The sequence below is a fragment of the Gouania willdenowi genome, chromosome 8, assembly GCF_900634775.1.
Source record: "Gouania willdenowi chromosome 8, fGouWil2.1, whole genome shotgun sequence".
NCBI lineage: Eukaryota > Metazoa > Chordata > Actinopteri > Blenniiformes > Gobiesocidae > Gouania > Gouania willdenowi.
The window spans coordinates 33,772,115-33,796,910 of NC_041051.1; the positions used below are offsets into that span (position 1 = coordinate 33,772,115).

Sequence of the window (24,796 nt, forward strand, 5' to 3'; positions counted from 1 at the left end):
AAACCCTGCAGTAAAACTTTCACCCCCCTGAATCCTACCTTGTAAAATATGCCTGGAGCAAATTTGTGTAAAGTAGACAATCTTATAAAAGGCAATCAGGATTTTTGTCTTTAAAACCGTTGTTATTGTAAGAATGATTTCCTCAAAGTAAGAAGGATTGTGACTATACGTTTAGTAACAGAGCATGACAGTATTTTGGTTTAAAAACATCTGCAGTTGATAATCAGTGATTTTTTTGAATTTCATCAAAGGTGATTTGGTGATACCTGGGTTTATGGACTCTTTGACTCTAATACATTTTTTTGTGAAACTGGTAATTCCAGCAAATGGCCCAATGCAATGTCTGATATTAAAGGATAATATGTTGCAAACACTTTTAGACTTTACACTCAATGAGCTATCTGACACAATAGCCAAGACGATAGTTATTTTTATTACAAATTGCTTTTGCACTTGTGAACCAAAGGCTCACAGAGTCGTGCTGAGCCCTAAACATCATTCATACAACAATTATAGAAGTATCTGGCTTTTAAAATAACTTCACAAAGTCCACATTTAGTTAAATTACAATTGTTTAGATGAAACTGGTTTGCTGCAAAGTGATTGTTGGTAAAAATTCAAGAGGAATTCTCAGTATTTCGGGAAAACTTTGTCAGAAACTTACCATCAGATATTGGTGCTGCAGGTGTAAGGCCTGGACATGTGACGCTCAGGTCAGTGTTTGCTCCCATAGATTTGAAAGGGACATAACCTGGTTGCTTGGGGGTGGTTGTGTCGATCACGCCGTTGATCCAACTCATGTAGCTCGACACTCGGGTGTAGACTCCTGGGATTCCAGGTCTGGCACAACCTGTTCCAAAGCTCACGACTCCCAACTGAATCCATCGATTCTCGTACTTGATCACCATCGGACCTCCTGAATCTCCCTTTAGAAAGAGAACAAATGTGGATGAGAAGTAGAAGTCTACAAAGGAAAAACTACTTAAACACTTGGGTGAGCATGATCACCTGACAGGTGTCCTTTCCTCCTTCTTGGAACCCAGCACACAGCATGTTGTCAGTGATAGCACCCACTCCATAGTGACAGCTACACTGTCTGTTGCCCACCGTCGGTATCTCCACTTCCATCAGGTCGTCTGGGAGGCCCCCTGAAGCCACACAAATCAGTTTAACCACTCCTCCATCAACTGGATGAAATGCATATTTGTGAATGTTTCATGATCAGACGTTCAAGTGAACTGCAGAACCACTCCACCTCCCTTGGAAGGAACTGTCCATCATCATAATATCCAGAACAAATTGGAAGCTTCATAAAACAATCAGTTTTTTCTTAAAGGGCCATCTACAGAGGAGTAAGGGATGGACTTTAATACACTATCTGTGTTCAGATCAGGTCTTCAGGTCTTCAGGTCTTCAGGTCAGGGTCTCCTAAAGATCCCAAAAACTAAATTTAAAACCAGGGGAGACCTGGCATTCCAGGCTGTGGCCCCCAGACTCTGGATTAACCTGCACCAGTCTCTCCGGGAGCTCAACTGTGTGGTCACTTTTAAGAAACTGTTGAAGACTTTGCTTTTCAGAAAAGCTTTTAGTTAACTGGATTTTAAATTTGTATTATCCTTTTATGATGCTGCTCCTACGATGTATATGCACCCATGTTTTATTATGCTATTATGATGTTTAACTTGTACTAATTTCCCCACAGCTCTGTACAGCACTTTGTGATTTCATCTGCGAAAAGCGTTTTATAATTTACTTACTTACTTTCTGTAGAATTAAGACTTCATTTGTAAATGTAGAAGTAGAGTAATGTATTCCTGAATCAACATCAGAATGTGACCTACCTCTCTCACTCAGGTAGCCCCAGCCAGTGATCCAAACATCTTCCCCACTGTGGATCGTGCTTCCTGGGGCTGCCAGGCACACCGGCAGGATGTAGTTTGAGAAAGTTACTGGTGAGGACAGCTTCAGGAGGGCAATGTCATCTCTAGTAGTGGTGGTGTTGAATGATTCATGAGAGATGAGTCTTGCTATTGTCCGAGACACCTCGTGGGGGTTGCTTCCATTTTGAGTCTGACGGCCCAGACTAACGGTCAGATTGCCGTCAGGGAGACTGTGGGACACAAAAACATTACAATGTCACAATTATTTCCTAAATCTGGCAAATAACGTGCTTCTAACTTGATGGAATGAATCTTCGGGAAAGTTTTTCAGTCTGTATCTACTCACTCATCTAAGCAGTGAGCAGCGGTTAGCACCCACTCATTGTTAATGAGCGATCCTCCACAGAAGTGCTTTCCAGACAGTTGCAGACTGACCTGCCAGGGCCAATAACCAGTAGGGGCCACCATTCCTCCAACAATCCTGGTGTTAAGAGGGGGCTGTCCACAAACTAAACATAGAAATGAAATTTTTGCTTTCTGTCATTATTAATTTCTTTTTACTGCTTCTTGTCTTTTAATCAATAAAAAATATTGTGTTTGGCACTTAATAAAATTATCTCATTTTTTCATAATGGTCCTGTGAACAAAACTCTCCCACCCTAGGTCTTACCCTGTGACCAGAACCAGGGTCGTTGATGAAATTGATGAATTAGTAACAGGAACAAAATAATTATAAACATGATCATCTTACCTGAAATCTGTGCCTCAGATTCTGGAAACAAAAAATAAACTTAATTAAATAAACAAACATTTATTTATTAAGGTCAATAGAAACATTATTATAAAACTAGAATTCTACAATTTCTTGCAAAATGACAACCAAAATAAGTTTTTTTTCTTCTGTGTTTCTGAAGTTTATTTTCAAAGTGCAATATCCTTTAGCATTTTTCCGTGTCTCCTATGAAAGTTTTCTTGCTTGAATCGGTAAATTGAAGTTTTCCAGTACAATTCCTATTATTGGAGCTGAGCCCTGATTGATTAATTTCCAAAGGTCGTAACTTACCTCGCTGTAACAGAGTCAGCACCGCCAACACACACAACACCCTGTTGAGAGCCATGACAGGTCACATCTGAGGATCTTCACCTGATTTCATCTATAAAACCATCATTCCCCACCCCTTTATGTCCCTGAAGTACAGATACTCCTCCCCCAGTCACCTGTGGAACAGCACACCCACACTGACACAAATTACCTGTTTCAGCACCTTTCAGGTCCAGCGACTTACCTTTTGTTCTCAGACTGCAGACCTATTGTTGTGAACTCTTATTTACACTTCACTGCATTCATACATATTGGTCACAAGAAACTGGTTAAAGCTTTATTTTTGATGATCAAAGGACACAGAAGAGCCTGTTTTTAATTTTATGTTGCCCCAGAGTTGAACAGATCATTAATATATCATTTATCTTGTGTTGTGGTCAGAATTTACCAAAAGTCCTGCAATGAAAAAGAAGCAGTAGCTGGACAAGGCAGGAACAGGGCAAAATCCACCCCTTCTCACTACAAAGATGGGCCAAATTCCAGTGTCATATGTAAATATTGAAAGATGCCACACATTTTCAAACAAACTTTGTATTAGTAGCAGCTCTAAGGTGAGGAAAACAAACATAAAATTGCATTGACACACAATTTTTCACTGTAAACAGGCGGGCACAAACATGGAAATATAATTTAATATTCTTCACCTCCCAAAATGGAAATAACTATTTGACATGGGCTAAAACCTCACCGACATGTTTTAGGACAATCTCACACATTTACATGTAATTTTCCACTGTAAATATGTTAAAATGTGGCTGATTACTACAATTACAAGATTGTAATTTCATCTAACGGATGCTTTTATGTACTTTATGTTCTTTGCTTTATGTACAGTACAACAGGAGTAGTTAGAGTTTATTCACTTGCTCAACATTCTACAGTAGCTGGGTTTCCATTCCACATTTCCCAAAATAAAAGTTATATTTCTAAATGTTGACGAAGTATAATTGTGCTTTGAACGTGTTTCCATTGAAGGCTGTTTTGGGAGGAGCCTCACATCTCCCGTAAAATCTCATCCCATGAGACTTCGGCACAGGAAAATGGACGCTCCAAACCTCCTTAAAACACTACGTATTCCTTTGTTTTTTCACCTCTTATAGAGTCTAACGCTAAGAAATGTCTGGGTCTCCTGTTCACACGTACTGCTTCATGTTTAGTCTGAGAGAAGTGGTCATGTGACCAGGTATGTCACATCCTGTGATGTGTCTTTGAGGAAAAAGTGTTTCAATAGCGCTTTTGCGACACATTTCAATATCAAAACTTCTGAAATTCCTCCTCATGTCGTGTAAAAAATGTTTTGCAATATTTGAGTGTTTTTTCGAAATTTGTTTCCAATATCAGTTTTTATTGAGATATTTTGACCATTTCCAAGCGTAATGAAAACATAGCTACTGATGGACCAGGTTAGATAGATACAGTAGATACAGTAGATAGACATGTAGATAGATAGATAGATAGATAGATAGATAGATAGATGTAGATAGATAGATAGATAGATAGATAGATAGATACAGTAGATACAGTAGATAGATAGATAGATAGATAGATAGAGTAGATAGACATGTAGATAGATAGATAGATAGATACAGTAGATACAGTAGATAGATAGATAGATAGATAGATAGATAGATAGATACAGTAGATAGATAGATGATAGATAGATACAGTAGATACAGTAGATAGACATGTAGATAGATAGATAGATAGATAGATAGATAGATAGATAGATAGATAGATAGATAGATGTAGATAGATAGATACAGTCGATAGATAGATACAGTAGATACAGTAGATAGACATGTAGATAGATAGATAGATAGATACAGTAGATAGATAGATAGATACAGTAGATAGATAGATAGATAGATAGATAGATAGATAGATAGATAGATAGATAGATAGATAGATAGATAGATAGATAGAGTAGATAGACATGTAGATAGATAGATAGATAGATAGATACAGTAGATACAGTAGATAGATAGATAGATAGATAGATAGATAGATAGATAGATAGATAGATAGATAGATAGATAGATACAGTAGATAGATAGATACAGTAGATAGATAGATAGATAGATAGATACAGTAGATAGATAGATACAGTAGATAGACATGTAGATAGATTGATAGATGTCGATAGATAGATAGATAGATAGATAGATAGATAGATAGATAGATAGATAGTAGACTAGATAGATAGATAGATAGATGTAGATAGATAGATAGATAGATAGTCAGATAGATAGATAGATAGATAGATAGATAGATAGATAGATGTAGATAGATAGATAGATAGATACAGTAGATAGATAGATAGATAGATAGATAGATAGATAGATAGATAGATGTAGATAGATAGATAGATAGATACAGTAGATAGATAGATAGATAGATAGATAGATAGATAGATAGATAGATAGATAGATAGATAGATAGATAGATAGATAGATAGATAGATAGATAGATAGATTAAATATATTCTTTATTGTCATTGTACTGATACAACAAAATTGAATTCAATTCTGGGTGCTTAAATAAATAGTAAAAAGTTCTCAAAATACGTTCCCCACTTTCACTCATACATACACACACGCACAGACAATCACTTTATTGCATGTTTCCTCCTTTAGCAGCTAGCAGCTAGCAGCATTCAGGACAGTGATGGTTGTTCTATATCTCCTGCCTGATGACAGCAGCTCCAACAGCAGATAGACTTTGAGTTTCTGCACCAGTTTGTGTGGGGGGATGGTGTTGAATCCAGAATAAAAATGTACAAACAGCATTCTGATGTAAGTCCCGTGGAGGGCAGTGGCTACTGCATCCTCTGTGGAACTATTCTCCCTGTAGGCAAGCTGTGTCTATCTAAAGTTGGTGGAAATCAGCTTCCAGACAGGTTGGTTTTGAACCAGTGACCCTCTGATTACAAGCCCCTTCCTAACTGTTACACCACCACCTATGATTAGGGAAAGACATTGAAATGGAAACAAAACAGAAAAGGCTAAACTAAAGCATGATATATGCTGATTTGGATATCGGTATCAACCGATACTTAGCGCTAAAGTATCGGTATTGTATCGGGAGTGAAAGTCTTAATAATTGTGTTGCCATTGTTACTAAATGTCGTACAATGACGTAAAACAAACCTTAAAAACTGACATTGCGCACGTGTGTGTGCGTGCACATGTGCGTGCGCGTGTGTGTGTGTGTGTGTATTGTTCGAAACAAACATAAAAACAATGGTTTCAACACGTGTGCTTTATTTTTCTATATAAACTTATGCAACATGTAAACAAAGTATAAAAGTGAATAGAGCTGTAGACTTTAAACATAACATCATGTCTGCTCCACTGGCAACATGTCGCTCATTGTTTGGCGGTGTTGACTGGAAAAGGCAATGACTGGGGGGGACGTTTAGTGTGAGACCAAGACTGACCATTGCTTTTTCAGTTCAAGTTCTAATTCAGATTTATATCATTTTGTGTGTGTTTTATGTCATTTTATGTATTTTATTTTTCAGGATATCTTTCACTTATTTTATGTGTTTTTGTTGTCATTTTTGTGTGTTGTTGGTATTATTTAAATTATTCTTTCTGTGTTTGAGTTTTTGGTGTCATTTTGTGTATTTTGCTGTTTGTTGTTCTTTTTATTATTCAGGATATTTTTCTCTTATTTTGTGTTTTTGTTGTTGTTTTGTGTGTTGTTGGTAATATTTATTATTATCACTTTTAACTAAAAATAAACATTACAAACCCCCATAATAGTAATGTTTTTATTTGTTAATTCCCCCCCCCCTCTCTCTCTCTCTCTCTTTCTCAAGTACCCCCTGTAGTACCATCACGTACCCCTAGGGCTACACGTACCTCCATTTGATAAACACTGTACTGGTTTAAGTCCTACCTATCTGATAGGTACCAGTTTGTACACGTGAATAATAAGTCTTCTGTGTACACTAAAGTAAGCTACGGGGTTCCTCAGGGCTCTGTGCTAGGTCCAATCCTCTTCTGTATCTATATGATCCCCCTTGGTAATGTTATGAGAAAATACTCTGTTAACTTTCACTGCTATGCTGATGATACCCAACTGTATGTATCAATGAAGCCAGGTGAGACAAATCAGCTATCTAAACTTGAGGCCTGTCTAAAGGACATTAGGGCCTAGATGGACCAAAATTTTCTTCTTCTTAACTCAGACAAGACTGAGGTCATTGTACTGGGCCCGCGACACCTTAGAGAAACCTATGCTAGCCTAACTGCCCTAGATGGCATTACTCTGGCACAAAGCCCAACTGTTAGAAACCTTGTGGTTCTATTTGATCAGGATTTATACTTCAACTCTCACATAAAACAAACTTCAAGAACTGCCTTCTTTCATCTCCGTAACATTGCTAAAATCAGATCTATCCTGTCTCAGAGCGACGCCGAAAAGCATGGCTTCCCATAAAATATAGAATAGAATTCAAGATTCTTCTTCTCACTTATAAAGCCCTAAATGGACAGGCACCAGTCTATCTCAAGGAGCTTGTAGTGCCATACAATCCCCCCAGAACACTACGCTCTCAAAATGCTGGACTACTCGTTGTTCCATTTGTCTCTAAAAGTAGTATAGGAGGAAGAGCTTTCAGTTATCAGGCCCCACTTCTCTGGAACATCTACCAACCACGGTTCGGGGGGCAGACACCCTCTCTACCTTTAAGGTTAAGCTCAAAACATTCCTCTTTGGTAAAGCTTTTAGTTAGGAACCAGCTCATAGCTCATAGTTAAGATGCAATAGGCATAGACTGCCGGGGGGTCTGGCATGCTCGGTTGGAGAGAGGTTGGAGAGGGCGTTAAGAGAGAGGTCATTTAGGTTAGAGAGGGACCGGAGAGGGTCCCATTCCTCTCTCTAACACTCCCTCTATGTCTGCTTCTTCCCTTGTGTGTTTGCTCCTGTACTCCTTCTGGCTTTTGTCTTGCAGGTCCGTGGGATCCTCAGTGTGGAGTTACAGAGTCTCAACAACTCTGTCTCCACCCTTTCCTCTGCACACACCCAACACAGCATAACGTGGATGGCTGTTCATCATAGGAATGGGATCCACACAAGGTTCCTGCTGCTTAACAGAAGGTTTTCCTTGCCGCCATGATGAGTTCATGTTGGGTGTGGGATACATATGTATGTGTATATACGTATATATGCATATGTGTGTATCCATAAAATGAAGAGTCCGTCCTTAAGACTGCTCTACTGTAAAGTGTCTTGAGATACCATTGGTTATGATTTGGCGCTATACAAATAAAAGATTGATTGATTGAAGTACCAACAATAGATGCTGTGCATTATTATCTTGTCTTTCAGTGGATTATTTTATTAATCCACTGTTGTTGACTGTCTGTACACATTGCCAGTCCTTCCTTTAAGCATGTTTAGCGTTCCATATGAGAAAAAAGTGAGTTGTGTAGGTCACGTTGTGTTGCACCTACCCTTAGCTTTGTGTTTTCATCACATACGTCTGTGATGGCAGCAAGTCTGTGTGCTGAGGAATACTCAGTGGAGACCGTCACGGTTCTGTTTCTGGCACTGCTGCAGTCAGGGGCCTTTCCTGGGCTGTACTCCAGGGGCCTCGCGACTTTAGAGGTCCATTTTGTTGGTGTGTTGACGAGCTGAAAGTCATATTGTTTTGCAACTTGCCATGTTTTCTGTCAGTGCCATTATGTACATGTTTGTGGCTGCTGATTGATCCAAATGTGTGTGTATGTGGGCGTGTCCTTTTGTGATTGAGTGACAGTGACAGATGCAAAATGTACAACAAGAAAATAAAGTTTGAGAGCGGCACCTTTGATCACAGCCACTAAAATGACTCCGTTTCATAACCATTTTATACTGTAGCTGTAACCTTCTCTGGTTAATTTTACTTTCTTCATGTTTGTTTTATATATAATTTTCTTGCTTGTTTGCTCTTTCTATCTTTGGCTGCTGTACCAGGTGAATTATTCTACTGTGGGATAAATGAAGTATTATCTAATCTAATCTAACCATAATATCAGAGTACCTAAAACTAAAACTACCTAAAAACATTCAGACTTTGTTTATCTCATATAATAAATATATTGTTTAAGTTTAGTGGCTGTGACCAAAGGAACAAGTAAATGTAGATTAATGAAAACCTACAGTAAGTGAAAGTACTGAAGCATTTGCATAAAAGTATTTAAAATTAATTAAGGTCCTAAAATGCAGCCATGGACACTCAGGTGGAAGACCTTCATCCATCTCAGAGTATATCTTTGCCAAAATCATTTCCAATAACAACACTATTATTAAAGGCCGCTCCGTGACATAGGCCACACCCTATTGGCTGATGAGGGTGCCCTTCAAACAACTCTGCCAATCAGAAAGGACAGGTAGGCGGGCTGTTGTACTCCTGTTAATGGAGGTGTCCGTGTATTTCCGCGTATTCTGATCAGTTTGAACCGATGAGTTTCCATCTCTACATTAAGTCTCCTCCTCACTGTTCCACGACTGCATATCACTACATTTACAGCTTTTAATGGTCACTTTTTCCTGGAACCAGACTGATACACCCCTCCCTCAGCAGCGATCATGTTCAGATTCTGAGTCAGAATACAGACACAATCGCTTCTGAACAAATGTGTGTGTGTATGTGTGTGCGTGTGTGATCTCACCTGATAAACCCAACACAGTGATTTGATAACTTTATGCTGTTTATTATTAATTTCTATTAAAAACTGACTGAGATATCTTACATTTTAAACCTTATTGTACTGTTTATTTGCTCTTCCACCGTAAATACATACGAGCCAGCACCGCTCCACGAACTTCCATTTATTACCGGGATTTGCATTTTATTTAAACAATCAGCAATCATATTTTATATATAAATATATAAATAAAAACAAATATTCAATGGGTGTATGACCGGGTAGTACTTCAGGCAGCTGAGCTGACAGCAGCAAAAGAGCTACTACTGAGGTGTATTGACTGCTTAATATGATATTCATTTATGCTATATACATTTTGACTTAAAAGCTGAGTATAGGCCTTCAACAGGTGGCCTTAACACTTGGGGTTTACAATCCAAGCCAGTTATTTTTGTAGCTCTGCTGTTGGGATGTTTATTGCCTGTCAATCGAGGAAGTTGCCTATTCTCGTGCTACTCTGCTGATGCGTGAGGGTTTTACCACTGTAACGAACATTTGTTGCTTTCCTTCTTTGCCTTAAAAGCTAAGGCTTGGGGTCCACCTGTTGGGTTTCAAATTTCTCGTCAGTCCATATATGTGAATGCCGAGCTGGATTTTTTCAGAGCATGATCTGACCCCGGTTGCTCTCACTGGACTGCTGTCTCCAGTTCTTCTGTTTTTGCCTCAGAACATTTTTTGACCTCCCTTGTTCCCCCAGGGTTTCTGTCTCTGCCCTGGTTTTTTGATTCTGCTTGTTTTAATAAACTTTTTATTATTTTGCAAGTCAGCTTCAATGGAGACCTTTATTCCACACTACACCTCTTTTTTACCATCCACATCATCACCTGGGGAGACACGATACTCCAACAACAAACTATCATTTACCATCTGACTCTGGCTCTGAGGTAATCATCTACTCCTTTTTTATTTGCTGGCTCAACTGGAAAGCTAAGTCGCAAGCTAGCTAGCTACAAATAGCAAGCTAACTAGCCGAAGAATGGCTCTTTCCACAAAGGAATACATCAGTCTTCTCCAAAACATTACTGAACTGGAGACTACAGTGCGAGGAATACAAGTAAACATACGACTGTGCCGCTGTTTCAAAACAGCGGAGTGGATAAAGCTAACTCGCTACCAGCTCGTGCTAACAAAGCTATCAGACCTAAGGAGGATCCTGTTCCCGTTGATAAGCCAACAGGTGTGAGTCCTCCCTGGAATACTCTGGGAGCTAAGCCTAAGAAAAAGTCATATCCACTTCAAAGGCTAACAGCCCGAGCAAAGCACCCTGATATTAATATTGACCTCCAGTCCGCAAAGGAGATCTGAAATTCTCAAGGATCACTCTTCTCCTCAGGCCAGCTGTGTTCATCTTAGAGCGACACAGGTCTGATGTGTGCTGGGTCTAGACTGCAATAGCTCTATTTTTAGGAACAACCAGAAAAAGTCACGACCTTATGGAGTTAATGCAGCTTCTTTAATTCCTGTGGTGACAGGTAACACAGGTAAAATTGTGAAATTAAAGAAAAACAAAAAGCTTAATAGAGATAAAAATGTGACTCCTATAACATGTCATCCAAAAAGTCCACCAGTGTCTCCAGTAAAGTCTTTAAAATTAGCTCTTCTTAATGTTAGATCTCTTGTTAACAAGTCACTACTAATTAATGATATTATTTTAACACATCACTTGGACTTTTTATTTCTTAATGAAACATGGTTGAATGATGGTATCAGTAATACTATTCTCAATGAAAGTGCGCCACAAGACTTTATTTATTTAAATAAGTGTCGTACTTGCAGGAAAGGTGGTGGAGTTGCTGCCATTTTTAAATCAATATTTCAGTGCAAAGAAATAATATTTGGTGATTTTATCTCCTTTGAATATATGTCATTCTTACTGAAGGGTGATTCAAGAGTTCTGTTTTTAGTCGTTTATAGACCCCCAAAATATTCTGGAGAATTCATGGATGAGTTTGTTGAACTGCTGTCAGTTGTATGCACTGAATACAACTTTTTAATAATAACAGGTGACTTAAATATTCATGTAGACAATAACATGGACAATACTGCCAAAGAACTGTATGCTTTACTGGATACTTTTGGTCTTACACAACATGTGACTGGTCCGACACACACTCAAGGTCACACTTTGGATCTGGTTATCTCTAAAGGTGTTGATATCTCTGCTGTTGATGTAAGAGACTTAGCTCTATCTGATCATTTCTGTGTCTTTTTTGACCTAGAGACTGTAACATCTGTTCCCCCTAGTTATGTGTGTTTAAAGAAAAGGTACATAAATGACAACACATGCACAGTTTATGGAAGCCATAGCAATGACACCAACATTGAGTGCTGAGACAGTTGATGATCTTCTGGATGAGTATAATAGAAACGTCTGTAATGTCATAGATGTGGTGGCTCCAATCAAAACTAAGAGAAAACCAAACACACAGAAAACACCTTGGAGGAGGACTGAGATAATGCAGAATTTGAAATCTGACTGTAGAAGAGCTGAGCGTAAATGGAGATCAACAAAACTCCAAATTCATCTAGAACTGTACAAAATAAGTCTGCGAAAATTCAATGATGGCTTGTTCAAAGCAAGGCAGCAATACTTTTCTGAAATTATTGCCAAAAATGTCAACAACTCTCGCACGTTGTTTTCTGTAATTGAAAAGCTCACAACCCCCCAGATCAGATAGCCCCTGAATTACTGTCAGCTGGAAAATGCAATGAATTTTCTGTATATTTCAATGAAAAAATACAATCAATAAGATCAAACATCAGAACAAACCAGCAAAATCACAAAAAGCTTGAACAGCTTCAACCACTGAGGGAGGAGTCAACTACAATGTTAGAGTTTATTACAGTGAACCCAAAAACAATAGAGGAGACTGTTCAGCAGCTGAATCCATCAACGTGTTGCCTTGACACAAAACCCTCAAACTTCTTTAAAACTGTTGTAAAGTCAATTGTCACTGATTAGTGTCAGATAATTAACTGCTCATTCCAATCAGGCACCGTACCAAAATCCCTGAAAGTAGCTGCTGTGAAACCGCTGTTAAAAAAGAGAACACTGGATGCCTCTATACTGGCTAACTATAGACCAATCAGCAACCTTCCATTCATGGCCAAGATCATTGAGAAGGTGGTCTTCAACCAACTGAGTCAATTCTTAACATTCAACAAAATATTTGATAAATTTCAGTCAGGTTTTGGTTCTCATCACAGCACAGAAACTGATCTGATCAAAGTGATCAATGACATAAGGTTGAACACTGATTCAGGAAAAGTATCTGTTCTCATTCTATTGGATCAAAGTCTGCATTTGACACTGTAGATCATATAATTTTGTTGCACAGATTGCAAACATGGGTTGGACTAAATGTTAAAGTAATGGTTTAAGTTCTACTTGGAGGATCAAAGTTATTTTGTAAACATTGTAAACTTTGAATCTGACAGATTATCAATGTCCTGTGGGGTTCCTCAGGGATCTGTTCTTGGACCTCTTCTGTTTAGCCTTTATATGCTTCCTTTAGGACACATTTTACACAACTGTGAGGTTGATTATCAGAGCTACGCAGATGACACACAACTATATCTATCACTGAACCCAGATGACTATGGTCCCATTGAGGTGTTGTGTGACTGCTTAGAAAAAGTAAACTGCTGGATGAGTGAAAACTTCCTTCAACTAAACCATGACAAGATGGAGGTGATTGTCTTTGGTAACAATGAAAAGAGGACTGCTGTCAGTAAGTATCTGAGTCTGGATCTTTAGAAGATAAAGACCAAGTCAAAAACCTTGGTGTTCTGATTGACTCAGATCTGACATTCAGCATCAGATCAAATCTATCACAAAAACATCTTCTACCACCTAAAGAACATCTCCAGAGTGACAGGTTTAATGACTCAGAAAGATCAGGAGAAACTGGTCCATGCTTTTATCTCCAGCAGACTGGACTATTGTAATGGTCTTCATCAAACATCTACAGCTGGTTCAGAACGCTGCAGCTCAGGTCTGAACCAGAACAAAGAGATCAGAACACATTAGTCCAGTTTTAAAGTCTTTACACTGGCTCCCAGTCAGCCTCAGAGGAGACTGTAAAGTTCTGCTGCTGGTTATAAATGTGTGAATGGGTTTGGTCCAGAATACATCAGTGAGATGTTAGTCAGGTATGAACCCAGCAGGTCTCTGAGATCTATGGACACAGGTCAGATAGTGGAGCCCAGAGCTCACAGTAACCATGGTGATGATGTGTTTAGTTGTTATGCTGCAAAGAAGTGGAACAAACTGCAGCAGAGCTGAAGTCAGCATCACATGAGAACATTTTTAAATCAAAGTTAAAGGTTTTTTCTAGTGTGTATGATTGAGAGGAAGATTTTTGGTCATGTTGATGATGTCATGGATTTGTTGATGATTTTAAATGTTCTTATTGATTTTAAGCTGTTGATTGTTTTATCATGTAAAGCACATTTAGTTGCCTTGTGTATGAAATGCGCTATACAAATAAATTTACCTTGCCTTGCCTACTGCTGTCACTCGCTCCCACAGAATTTCCCTCCACGATCAGACGCTATCCTGGAGGCCATGACACCTTAATAAGTAATATTATGAAGGTATTAAAGCTGTGAGCTCATCATTTTCCCACATTATGTCAAGCTGGTTTCTGAACGTTCAGTTCATTGAATGTTCAGTGTCTGTTACAGTTCATTCATTTTGCTGTAGGGGTGACTGTCAGTAATATTCTGCCTCCCGACACCTGCTTTCACTGGACATATGTGACTGACTGAAACACACATACAGAGCGTACCGTCACATTGGCCACACCCTCAACTTTAAAGAAAAAAAATAGCGTCCTATACGCCACAAAATACGTTAAATATTAATTTTGTAAAACCTGGACAAAACCTGAGCTGACAGAACAGAAAAAGTACTGAGTAACTAAAGTAATTTAGTTCACTTAATCTCTGCTCTCTTAAAAAACCATAATGAATATGGTGTAGTGTCTGGCTGTAAAGTTAACCCTAAGAAATCAGAGGTAATGGTGTCAGGGGCGTGGCCTAGTCAGTTGAGTGACACAGTGTCTTTTCGCAGAACCAAACAGGGGTTTAAATACTTAGGAATCAAACTCACGCCCCATGTACCTCCATTATACAAGGCTAATTACAAAAAGATATTTGGAACTTTTAGAAAAGAACTGGCAAGATGAGATGTGCTCCCGTTATCTCTTCTGGGTAGAGCGGAAGCTATTTAAATGAACCTACTTCCCAGACTTTTGTTCCTGTTCAAGTCTCTCCCAGTCTGGGTCCCAACATCAGCTTTTACAATGCTGGACAGACGTTTATCTAGGTTCATATGTCAAAATAAGAGACCAAGAGAGAGACTTAATAAACACTTACTGTACTCTAGAGAAGAGGAGGGGAGGACTTGGCCTTCCCAGTATGAAATATTACTGTTGGGCAGCACAACTGACAGCGGTGGTCGCCTGGGTTAGCCATTCTCATATCACCAAGACAAGTTCTCTTTACCCCAAAGTGATGTGTTCTGTTTCTTTCAGATTAGACACTATATCAAAAACCAAAACAACTGGAATACAATTAAAACTACCCCATCAAATGTTAAACTTACCTGATGAATATAATAAAACATCATCTACAGAAACCTGCTACTGGACACATAAGATAATACTCAAGATATTAAAAATAAACTGGAGTTGAATATTATAATAGAGGATGGAGAGTGTGTAGTGGTTGTCATAAAGGAATTAATAGTAACATGTGGGAGGAGTTTGATTGGACGACAAAGATAAGGTTCTTTAACCTAAATTTGTTGATCATCCAGATGCAAGAACATGTTGGAGAGGATGAGGAATGATTGGAGACCATTCTCATATATTCTGGGACTGATCAATTTTGATTCCTTTCTGGAGGAGTGTAAAGATGGAGATAGATAAGGTTCTGGGAGTTGATTTACTGTACACGCCGAGCCAGTTTCTTCTTGATTTAACTCCTGAAAACATGTATACAAAAGATCAAAGGCATATGTTACATGTGCTCCTGATGACAATACAATGGAGGAATGGAGGCTTTAACAGTAAAGTTACAGTTGAAGTCTGAGGTCTTCATGAGGAGATGATTACTTGTGTAACTGAGTCATGTCTTAATGGCCCGTCATTTTATTTGTGTATTTTTCTCATGTCGGCTTTGTTCAGTTTTCTGGGATTCAACATGTTTTTTCCTTATTTTATTTCATGATAATGTACTATTAATTTTAGTTTTAATTTTTCTTACATTGTCATATGTATGCTGTCTTGCTGTCGAGGAACGTTTACTACTAAAACGAGAAAAATGAAAATGTAAATTGGGGGAGGAGCCTATCAGTAAGTTAAAGCTGCCTTTGGTGAATTAACCAGTGAAAATGTCGAAGTTCAGCTGCTCTATGTGACCATGACTGAGCTGCAGATTGTGAACAATGATTATTCTCAACAATCACTCAATACGATACGTTTGCACGTAGCCTGAGACAAAGAAGAATTATTAAATGTATGTAAACATTTTAGACTTTTTATCTGCAATGTCACAATAGCACAGATGGATTAACATAGATAATGTGATTGACAATGGAGCTAATAGGGCATGTTGACATGTTAGCTTCATAGGAATCGCACACATTCTGCACATTTTTTCTATTGATCAATGTATCTGCTGGTGTCAACATCTGAAAGTTGACTCAACGAGTTCTTCTTCCAGTCTAAGCTTCAGATATGAAACTAAACCTGCTCACAGGTGTTAAAAACCTGCATGTAGAGTATCATCAGCCAACAAATACCTAGTACTTGGTGTCCCCTGGGTGACGCCAGGCCTTAGTATTGTTTCTGAGTCCAGAAAAACAAGTTAGCTGTTTTTCTTAAACTTTGAGATGCCTCAGTGTAGAAAAACCACAGCTGATTAATAAGAGAAATGGTCGACTGCACATCAACGACATTGTCCCTATGAGATGTCATACTGTATATGTGTCATTAGTGCTGCATTAATAACCTAAGAGGAGTTACAGGACAAAGGAGTTGCAAAAGAAAAATAACAATAAAAAACTCCTACAAGAACATTCATGAATAAATGATCTTAAACAACTAAATAATGTTTATTATTTCCATCACTGAGTGCTAACATAATGTGTAATATGAATAAAGAATATTATGATTGCATTGTTCACTAAGCACAAACTTACATTTAAATAAGATATATTCATGTTTTTCTGGATTTTTAGTAAACTTTCTAAAACAAATGTGTTTTAGTCTTAAAATAATAAAAACATCACTTAGTCCAGAACATTCCAGAGAAATATAAATTGAACAGTGTAAAATATTTAGAATATCTGTGGATATCATGAAATAAACAGAACAACTGATAAAGATGATGAATTTAGTGTGATATAGTTTTTGTACATAACAGTTGGGTCAGTGCGTTATTTTCTGTAATTAATTAACGCAGTCATGTCTAGTGACGTGCCGTCAGGGTAGGCAAGGTAGGCAGTGCCTACCCAAGGGTGAATTGATATTTTGATTATTTGTTAAAATTATAATATAATTGTGAATTATTTATTTTTCCATTTCCAATAGCCTACAGTACCTATAAGTTTGAAAGTGTCAGCATTTTGTGCGTTTCATAGCCCAAATTACTAAACATCACTATTTACTGGTACGGCTGCACAGTCTCACTCCACTGTAAGGCAGAAGGAGGCCACGCCCCCTCCCAAAGACACGTTGCTGCTCTGCCTCCGTTCCCATTGCGTTTTTACGTGTTTGCACATGCTCAGTCAGTTCCCAAGATGAAAACCATTTACATCCAAAGGCAGCTCTGTACGCTGCCTTTGGACGTAACCGTGCTATGCTAAATTCTGTACGTACGTTCACAGTGCATTAGTGAATTGATAACAGCGTGGCCGCTGCTGCTACGTTCTCTATCTAGTGGGCGGGATAACACTACAGTCAGGATGACAGCGCTAGAGATGATAGAGAAACTTTGTTTTGAGGAAAAACAACATCTTTTAAAAGATGGAGACCAACACCTGAGCTACCAGACCTTCAGCAAAGATAAGGTCAGAACAATGTTGGTATTTTCTACAGTGAATGGAACAAAAGGAAGGATTGACTTTGTGGATGCTCCTCACTGAGGATGTTCTGAGTTGTTGTTGTTGACATTTTCTCCATGTTTCTGTGTTTCCAACACAAACAACAGATGTGCTGTCGTGTCATGAGATTTATTGTAAATTGCTTTAAACAAATAAAGTTGATTTGAATTGAATTAACACTTGACAGCAGAAACATATGAAATTGTCATTGGTGGTCTCCATTTGCAACGTGCCTACCCAACCCTAGTGATCACTGCACGTCACTGGTCATGTCTGATTTTTCTCAGTTTCTCAGTTACAGATAAAACGTCTCTACTGGTTTAGACAATCCTGATGTGTGTACCCTCCCCCCAAGGGATGCCAGACCACAAACTCCAAATTCAACTGTTTTTTCTTTATTGAAAAAGATGAAATGTGACGACAGAAATTCAATCACCTGTAGAAAACAAAGGAACCGTGGTCACTCTGAACTAAAGGCTGAGATTTGTGTAAACTGTAACTTTCTCACTTTAAGGAGCTTTAATATAATCATTCTTGTGTTTTCTGAAGGACAGTGATCTGATACATCATGAGTGTGCATTTATTCATCACAACACAAACTGGATTTACTGGAAGATTCAGCCAGCGTTCTCACAGAAAACATCCTGATATTGTTCTTTCCTCTGAGCGCTGAGAGGTGACCTTTACCTGTAAGTCAAGCTGTGCTGAGATCAAACGTCTCTGACAAAGACGTACGGATGTGTAAACTCAGACGCTAGAACGCTTCTTTGGCCTCTGAGGAAATGAACAACTGAGGCTGACACGTCATCTGTGACGGGAACATGTGACTACGCACAGATTTAACTTTGAATGCAGAAAATACACCAACAACACAGAATGAAGCCTGTAAATGTTTCAGAGATCTGTAGCACCAGGAAACATGCTCCAGTTCACACAGGAGTTCATCAGTAGATGCAGGAACATCACCAACAGTACGACTGAGTGTCCTTGAACCTCACACAGATGTAAAGATAATGTTACAATGACTATCTAGTGTGTTCACATTAGATAGTATGAATAGATTGAGTATGTGAGAAATACCAGATGTATACTATATGGAATATTTATTTAGTATACACGGTGGGCACACTATTCATACTCAACCGTCCCATGATGCATTGGGAGCTGTACGTAAAATGGTCCTGGGATCAACTTCAAACTAAAAATCAAACATCCCCTTTTCAAAATAAAAGCATCTCTTTTTATTTTCCAGTAAATATGGCTCTTATTTTGAAGTTAACAAGAAGTTTAGTCAGTAGCACAATGGAGGGTCTCTGAAAATGTGTGAAATATGTCTATGTGAGTTTTATGGATCTATTGAGCACATGTTGATATTCTACTTGGTCACTTTCTCACTTCAAATGTTTTCAGAACTTTCAAAGTAAAGGTGGAGAATCAACAGAGATATTTATCCTCAGTGTGAACAAGGTTTTTAACGCTGTAGGTTCCAGATGCATCTTGGGAAACTTGGAAGTATACTTCAGTGGGAACGCTGATCATCCTAATACTATAGTCTATAGTAGACAGTATATACTCATTGAGTGTGTAGTGTGTTAGTGGGACATTTACAACTTAGTTTTCCACTTCACTGTGATTCACTTTGATTTATGTAGTTGATGCTCTGACGTGTACTTGTTTTGTTTACTCAGTATCATTACTGAGGGTTTCCACTGGATACGTCTCCGCTGCGTTACGGCACCGATCCGGTTTTGCCCCGCTGTTCGCCGTCCAGTAATCTTGTTTAGAGTGTGTCACGGTGCACTCTGGTTGGACGACTGTGACGCCACGAGACAGTGCAGTTCTCACGATATTTATATAATCAAGTGAGAACGCAGTTAAATGTATGTGTTACAAACTCAACAATAAACAGATAAACAGGTCAGTGTTCCTAACGAAGGAGAACAAGAAGGTTGGACTCTGGATTTGACACATTTTTTTTCCAACAGAGAAGAGATAAAACTGCAAAACCAGTAAAACATGAACTAAATTAAAGTTGCTGCAGTTTACAGTGAGTTACAATATGAGAGGAATCAATATAGTGAATGTGATTTTGTTTTTACATATTATGACGTTTTGGTGATGTATTTACTTGAAATATAATCTGAAGTGTTTTATTTTGAAAAGTAACCCGATATTTTATTGCGGAGTACGTGCTTAATTTCCTGTTCAGCTTAATTTGCTCTGTGCTGATTGATGGGTCGTTGAAATAGAAGCCCTGCATATATCTGGTGGAGGGAACCGGACTACCACATCTGTGAAGGAGCCGACACGCAGCACAGCAGAAACGGTGGAAATGAACACTTAGACTAAAGTGGAAACTTATCAGCTCTGGTGACACAGCGGAGACGTAACGCAGCGGAGCCGCATCCAGTGGAAATTGGGGGTCAAACATCATGTTTGCTGCAGAGCTAGCCTCTGATTGGATGAAATACGTTTGGCTTAGACATAGTCCCCACCTTTCTGAGATGTCACTGTTTCTTTTTTGTTTGTTTGTCTTCTGAGACCTTTATATGCAGAGTTTGCATGTTCCCCCTGTGCTTGCATTGGTTTTCTACAGCTTCTTCCCACGGCCCAAACAGATGTTAGGTTGATTGGAGTCTCTCAGTTGAAAGTGTACACGCCTTACAGCAGACCTGTGCAATTATATATTACCATCGTATAAGTATTAATGATCAAAATGTATCATATTTAATGTAATAACTGAGCAGCATGAATGCACTACAGCAAGAAGGTCATGGGTTCATTCCACCCACTCAAAAACATGTACTGTATGTTAAAGCAGGGGTTGTCCACTTTAAGATCAGGACCTAATTTGGGGTCTCGAGACACTGGGAGGGGGTTGCCAGATTCTTTCAAAAAACTAAGAATATTTTTTGAACAATTTGAGCCAATTTTTGCTCTTTTTTACCATTTTTCTACAACTCCACCAAACTCACCATATGTTAACCTATTTTCATCACTTTTTCTTTCCATATTTTTGCTCCTTTTAATGTATTTTTGCTACATTTCTCTCATTTCTGACACTTCTACATCACATTTCAATGACTTTTCTACACATTTTTCTACTTTCCAGACATGTTCATCACTTATAAACACTTTCCACCACTTTTACACCTAATGTCACATATGTTGACACATTATTGTCACTTTTAACCTCTTTTCACCATATTTCATGTTTTTTTTTGTTTTTTTTTAACAATTTAACCACATTCACCATTTGTTATGCCCATTATTTGCCAGTTTAAACCAATTGTTTCAATATTGACACTTTAAACTTTACCATTCTTTCTGTCTGTTTTTATCCATTCTAATTTTTAATCAATTTCTGTGAACCATTTTATTAGTGATTAAAACCATGATTTCCATCTTTAAGATGACTATAATAATAATAAACGTTCCTGGATAACAGTGGATATTATTCAGATGAATAAATAAATGTGGTTATCACAGATTCATAGAACAATAGACCATCATTTTACTGACTTTATGGATGGACCCCAAAAATCTCCCCTTTATTCCCCCTTATAGATGGTCCTGCTAAGTTGCTCTATGTGTATGTGATGGATGGAAATCAGGCCCTGAACAGGAATACATGTTCAACAGATGAATGAATATAATGTACAATATAATGTTTGTTCCATTTGTGAACGTGATAAAACATAAACGTACAATTACAGTGAAGCTTTGGATGGAGGACAAAGGACAGTTTATGGGGGCAGGGCTCGAGACTGCGACTAAATTGGTTGTATATGCGACTATTTTTTCAGTGTCTGCGAGTGAAAATTTCATCTGGTCGCATCTGTGCGAGTAGGGTGACCTTATTTTGAAAATCCAAAAGGAGGAAACTTTCTGATTCTGTTGAGTCTTCCTCCTGTGAATCAGGGTCTGACATGGACACTACACACACTGCTGAGTCACCAACACTAGGGAGAGACACGGTCCATGCTGAGTTCACGGACACTGGGACAAACACACACTGGGGACAAGCGTCCGGGTACGCGGAGCAACAGAGCGCATGGGGGGCACGACGAGCGGACGTAGGATTATGCAATGATAATGATTAATGACAAATAAAATCATGATATAACAATTTAAACCTAAAATTAATCACGTTGTACAATGACTCAGCACATTCCTACAACATCTACAGACCATCAACTTTCCTCCACCTGTGACTAACCTTAAGTTTTAAATCCCTGGTAAGAAACTAAACCAATAAAAACACTATTTCTGGAAGAAAATACAGATTTTAATTGTGTGGGAACAGATTCATTTAACCACCAATGTACAGGTTAAATATGTATGTTTTATGTGTGGCAAGAAATGAGTAATTAGCATGTGTTGATCACATGATCATGTGTTATTATATTCATGTTACTTTTTGTAGACTTTCATATACATTAACTATAAAAATCTACTTTATAAACATTGTGTTCATGTAAACTGAGATGTGTAAGAATTTGAAGATAAAGATACTGTTTTATTGTGATTTATTTATGTTAACTTACTTTATTTCATTTTGAACTGTTTTTAAGTTTCCATTTACATGATCAATATAAATCAAACATTATTCTCTATAATTCTAACTGTATATAATGTAATCCACTGTATTGTCTTCATAGAGAAGGTATTTATGGCTCCAGGAGGACTTTAATCCAGGTGAGATGAGGTTAAATGGTTCCTTGTAGAGTAAAGGTTACAGACCCCTGACCAGGGGAAGAGGGTTAGGAGACCCCACTATCAGAGCTGGACCCTCTGAATTTAATTCATGGTGAAACAATGTAGATGATAAGTTGGTTATGTTACTGTTAACTTCATTCATGTACAGCATTTATGTAAAATAAAAAACAGAATAAATGTAACCTGTTGTTATGATTTAATGTTATTTACATTTTTTTGTTACGTTTTTAAAATTATATAAAATAAATGACCTGTTGTTTCAGCTACTGCTTGAAAACTTAATATTGACACTAAAACATTAAAACATTTTGCAAATATCATTCAACTACAGTACGCCAGTTAAGTCAACTATTCATCAGCATGCGTGCTTGAAAAAAAAAAGGGTGTGACCAACTGAGAAAGTTAGAGTCGAGCTCTGGGAGGACCAACGTGTTTCTACAGAACCAAACCAATCATTCTCTCACAACAAAAGATGGAAATCTGGAGCGTCACCCAATCCGCTCCTCAGAGATGCCAAACATGTTTGGTGGGTTTAAAGCTCAAAATCATTAAATGTGGCTCCGCCTCCAAAACCCAGTGCAGAGACACACTGGTTCCCACTGCTCAGATTTCCCATATGTAAAGGTAGGAGGGCGTGAGGAGCAGGGTGTCATCTTCATTTCCCGTCATTGTTGTAAACTAAACTCTAAACTAAAGCTTATATAACACACTAAGAATATTCTGACACACACACACACACACACACACACACCAGCATTCTGTGCTCAGGTCCAGGTTTGTTGTGAAAACATTTGAAACATTTGGCTGGAAAACACATCGTCACGAGTTTCAGTTTCAGAGCCTTTGATGAAGGTCTGATAATAAAATTCACCTGCTATGACATCATCATCATCATCATCATCATCATCATCATCATCATCATCATCATCATCATCATCATCATCACACCTGCAGCTCAATCATTTGGGAGGAGCTTGAAGTAGAGCTGCTGCTCCTCCACACTGAGAAGACCCAGATGAGGCTGGGGTTGATTAGGCCGCCTCTCACCATACCTGTCAAGTATCCTGTTTTGGCCGTGAAGCTCCCGTATTTTACCCTCTTTCCCGCCATCTTCCCGTATTAGTATTTTCCCGTAAATATCCCGTATTCTAATGTAATAATAATTAAAATATGACTTACTAAACTGAACGTTGTCACTAGCCTCGTGAGAACTTCCACCTGAAATGACCTGAGTGACAGTTCTCATTAGATTAGATTAGATTAGATCAGATTAGATTAGATTAGATTAGATTAGATTAGATCAGATCAGATCAGATCAGATCAGATCAGATCAGATTAGATTAGATTAGATTAGATTAGTGCTGACATCAGCAACAAACCCAGAAACAACAGAACAGAGATGATAATGAAGACGTTCTGGTGATAAAAACTAAGAACTGGTGTAAATATGTTGTAAAATATAACATAGAGTTTATCTTCATAAAGACCATCAGGATGTGACACAGTTACACGTTCTGTTAGATTAATAACTGATATTTTAACGTCTACCACAGCAGAAGGAACCACGTAAGTCACCATGAAAAATCATCCAATCACAAGCTCCACAAATATACACTGTTTATAAAGTGTTAAATAATGTAAATTCTGTAATAAATGTGTCTAATAAGTCATTAGTGAATATCAGAGAACCACATGAGTGAGTATGAGAAATTATAATAAAATATATAATGAAAATAAAATGTTAATGTCTAACTTAAAGACAAACAATGTGAAATTAACAGTAAATATGCAACATGTTGACTTGTATATAAACTGTAAGTATATTAAATAAACACATGTGCTTCATATACACATTTATGTTTTTATTTAGGTTGTTTTATAATTTAGGAATTAAAGCTGGGCGATATATCGAGATTCAAGATATATTGAGTTTTCTATTTTCTAGATATAGAAAACTATAATATTTTATATATATATATATATGTATATATATATATATATATATATATATATATATATATATATATATATATATATATATATATATATATATATATATATATATATATCACACTGTCCCTTACAGGTGAAAAAGCCAAAAGTGTCACATATTGATCAGCTGTTTATTAATAAACAGTAGTCAACAATAATAGTCTGTGTAGCATTTTTCATCAGCAAATTTTACCCAGAATTGTTTTTCTGGTCAGACTTTATTTAATAAAATGATCTAGATTTATATCATATTTCACCATTTTGATAAAATATATTGAGATATGAGTTTTGGTTCATA

The 24,796-nt window shown here is 37.8% G+C and overlaps 1 protein-coding gene across 1 annotated transcript in view; it reads right to left on the reverse strand.

Annotated features, from left to right (window-relative positions):
* The window catches only part of LOC114468045 (uncharacterized), a 49,267-nt gene extending 46,251 nt beyond the window's left edge, over positions 1–3,016 (reverse strand). The window contains exons 1-6 of the mRNA XM_028454676.1: positions 2,944–3,016; positions 2,632–2,652; positions 2,227–2,389; positions 1,842–2,110; positions 1,009–1,148; positions 665–926 (exon numbers count right to left, since the gene is read on the reverse strand). Coding sequence (XP_028310477.1) covers positions 665–926; positions 1,009–1,148; positions 1,842–2,110; positions 2,227–2,389; positions 2,632–2,652; positions 2,944–2,998 — 910 coding nt within the window. The 5' untranslated portion in view covers positions 2,999–3,016. The remainder of the gene's footprint in view (positions 1–664; positions 927–1,008; positions 1,149–1,841; positions 2,111–2,226; positions 2,390–2,631; positions 2,653–2,943) is intronic.
* Between the last annotated feature and the right edge of the window lie 21,780 nt (positions 3,017–24,796).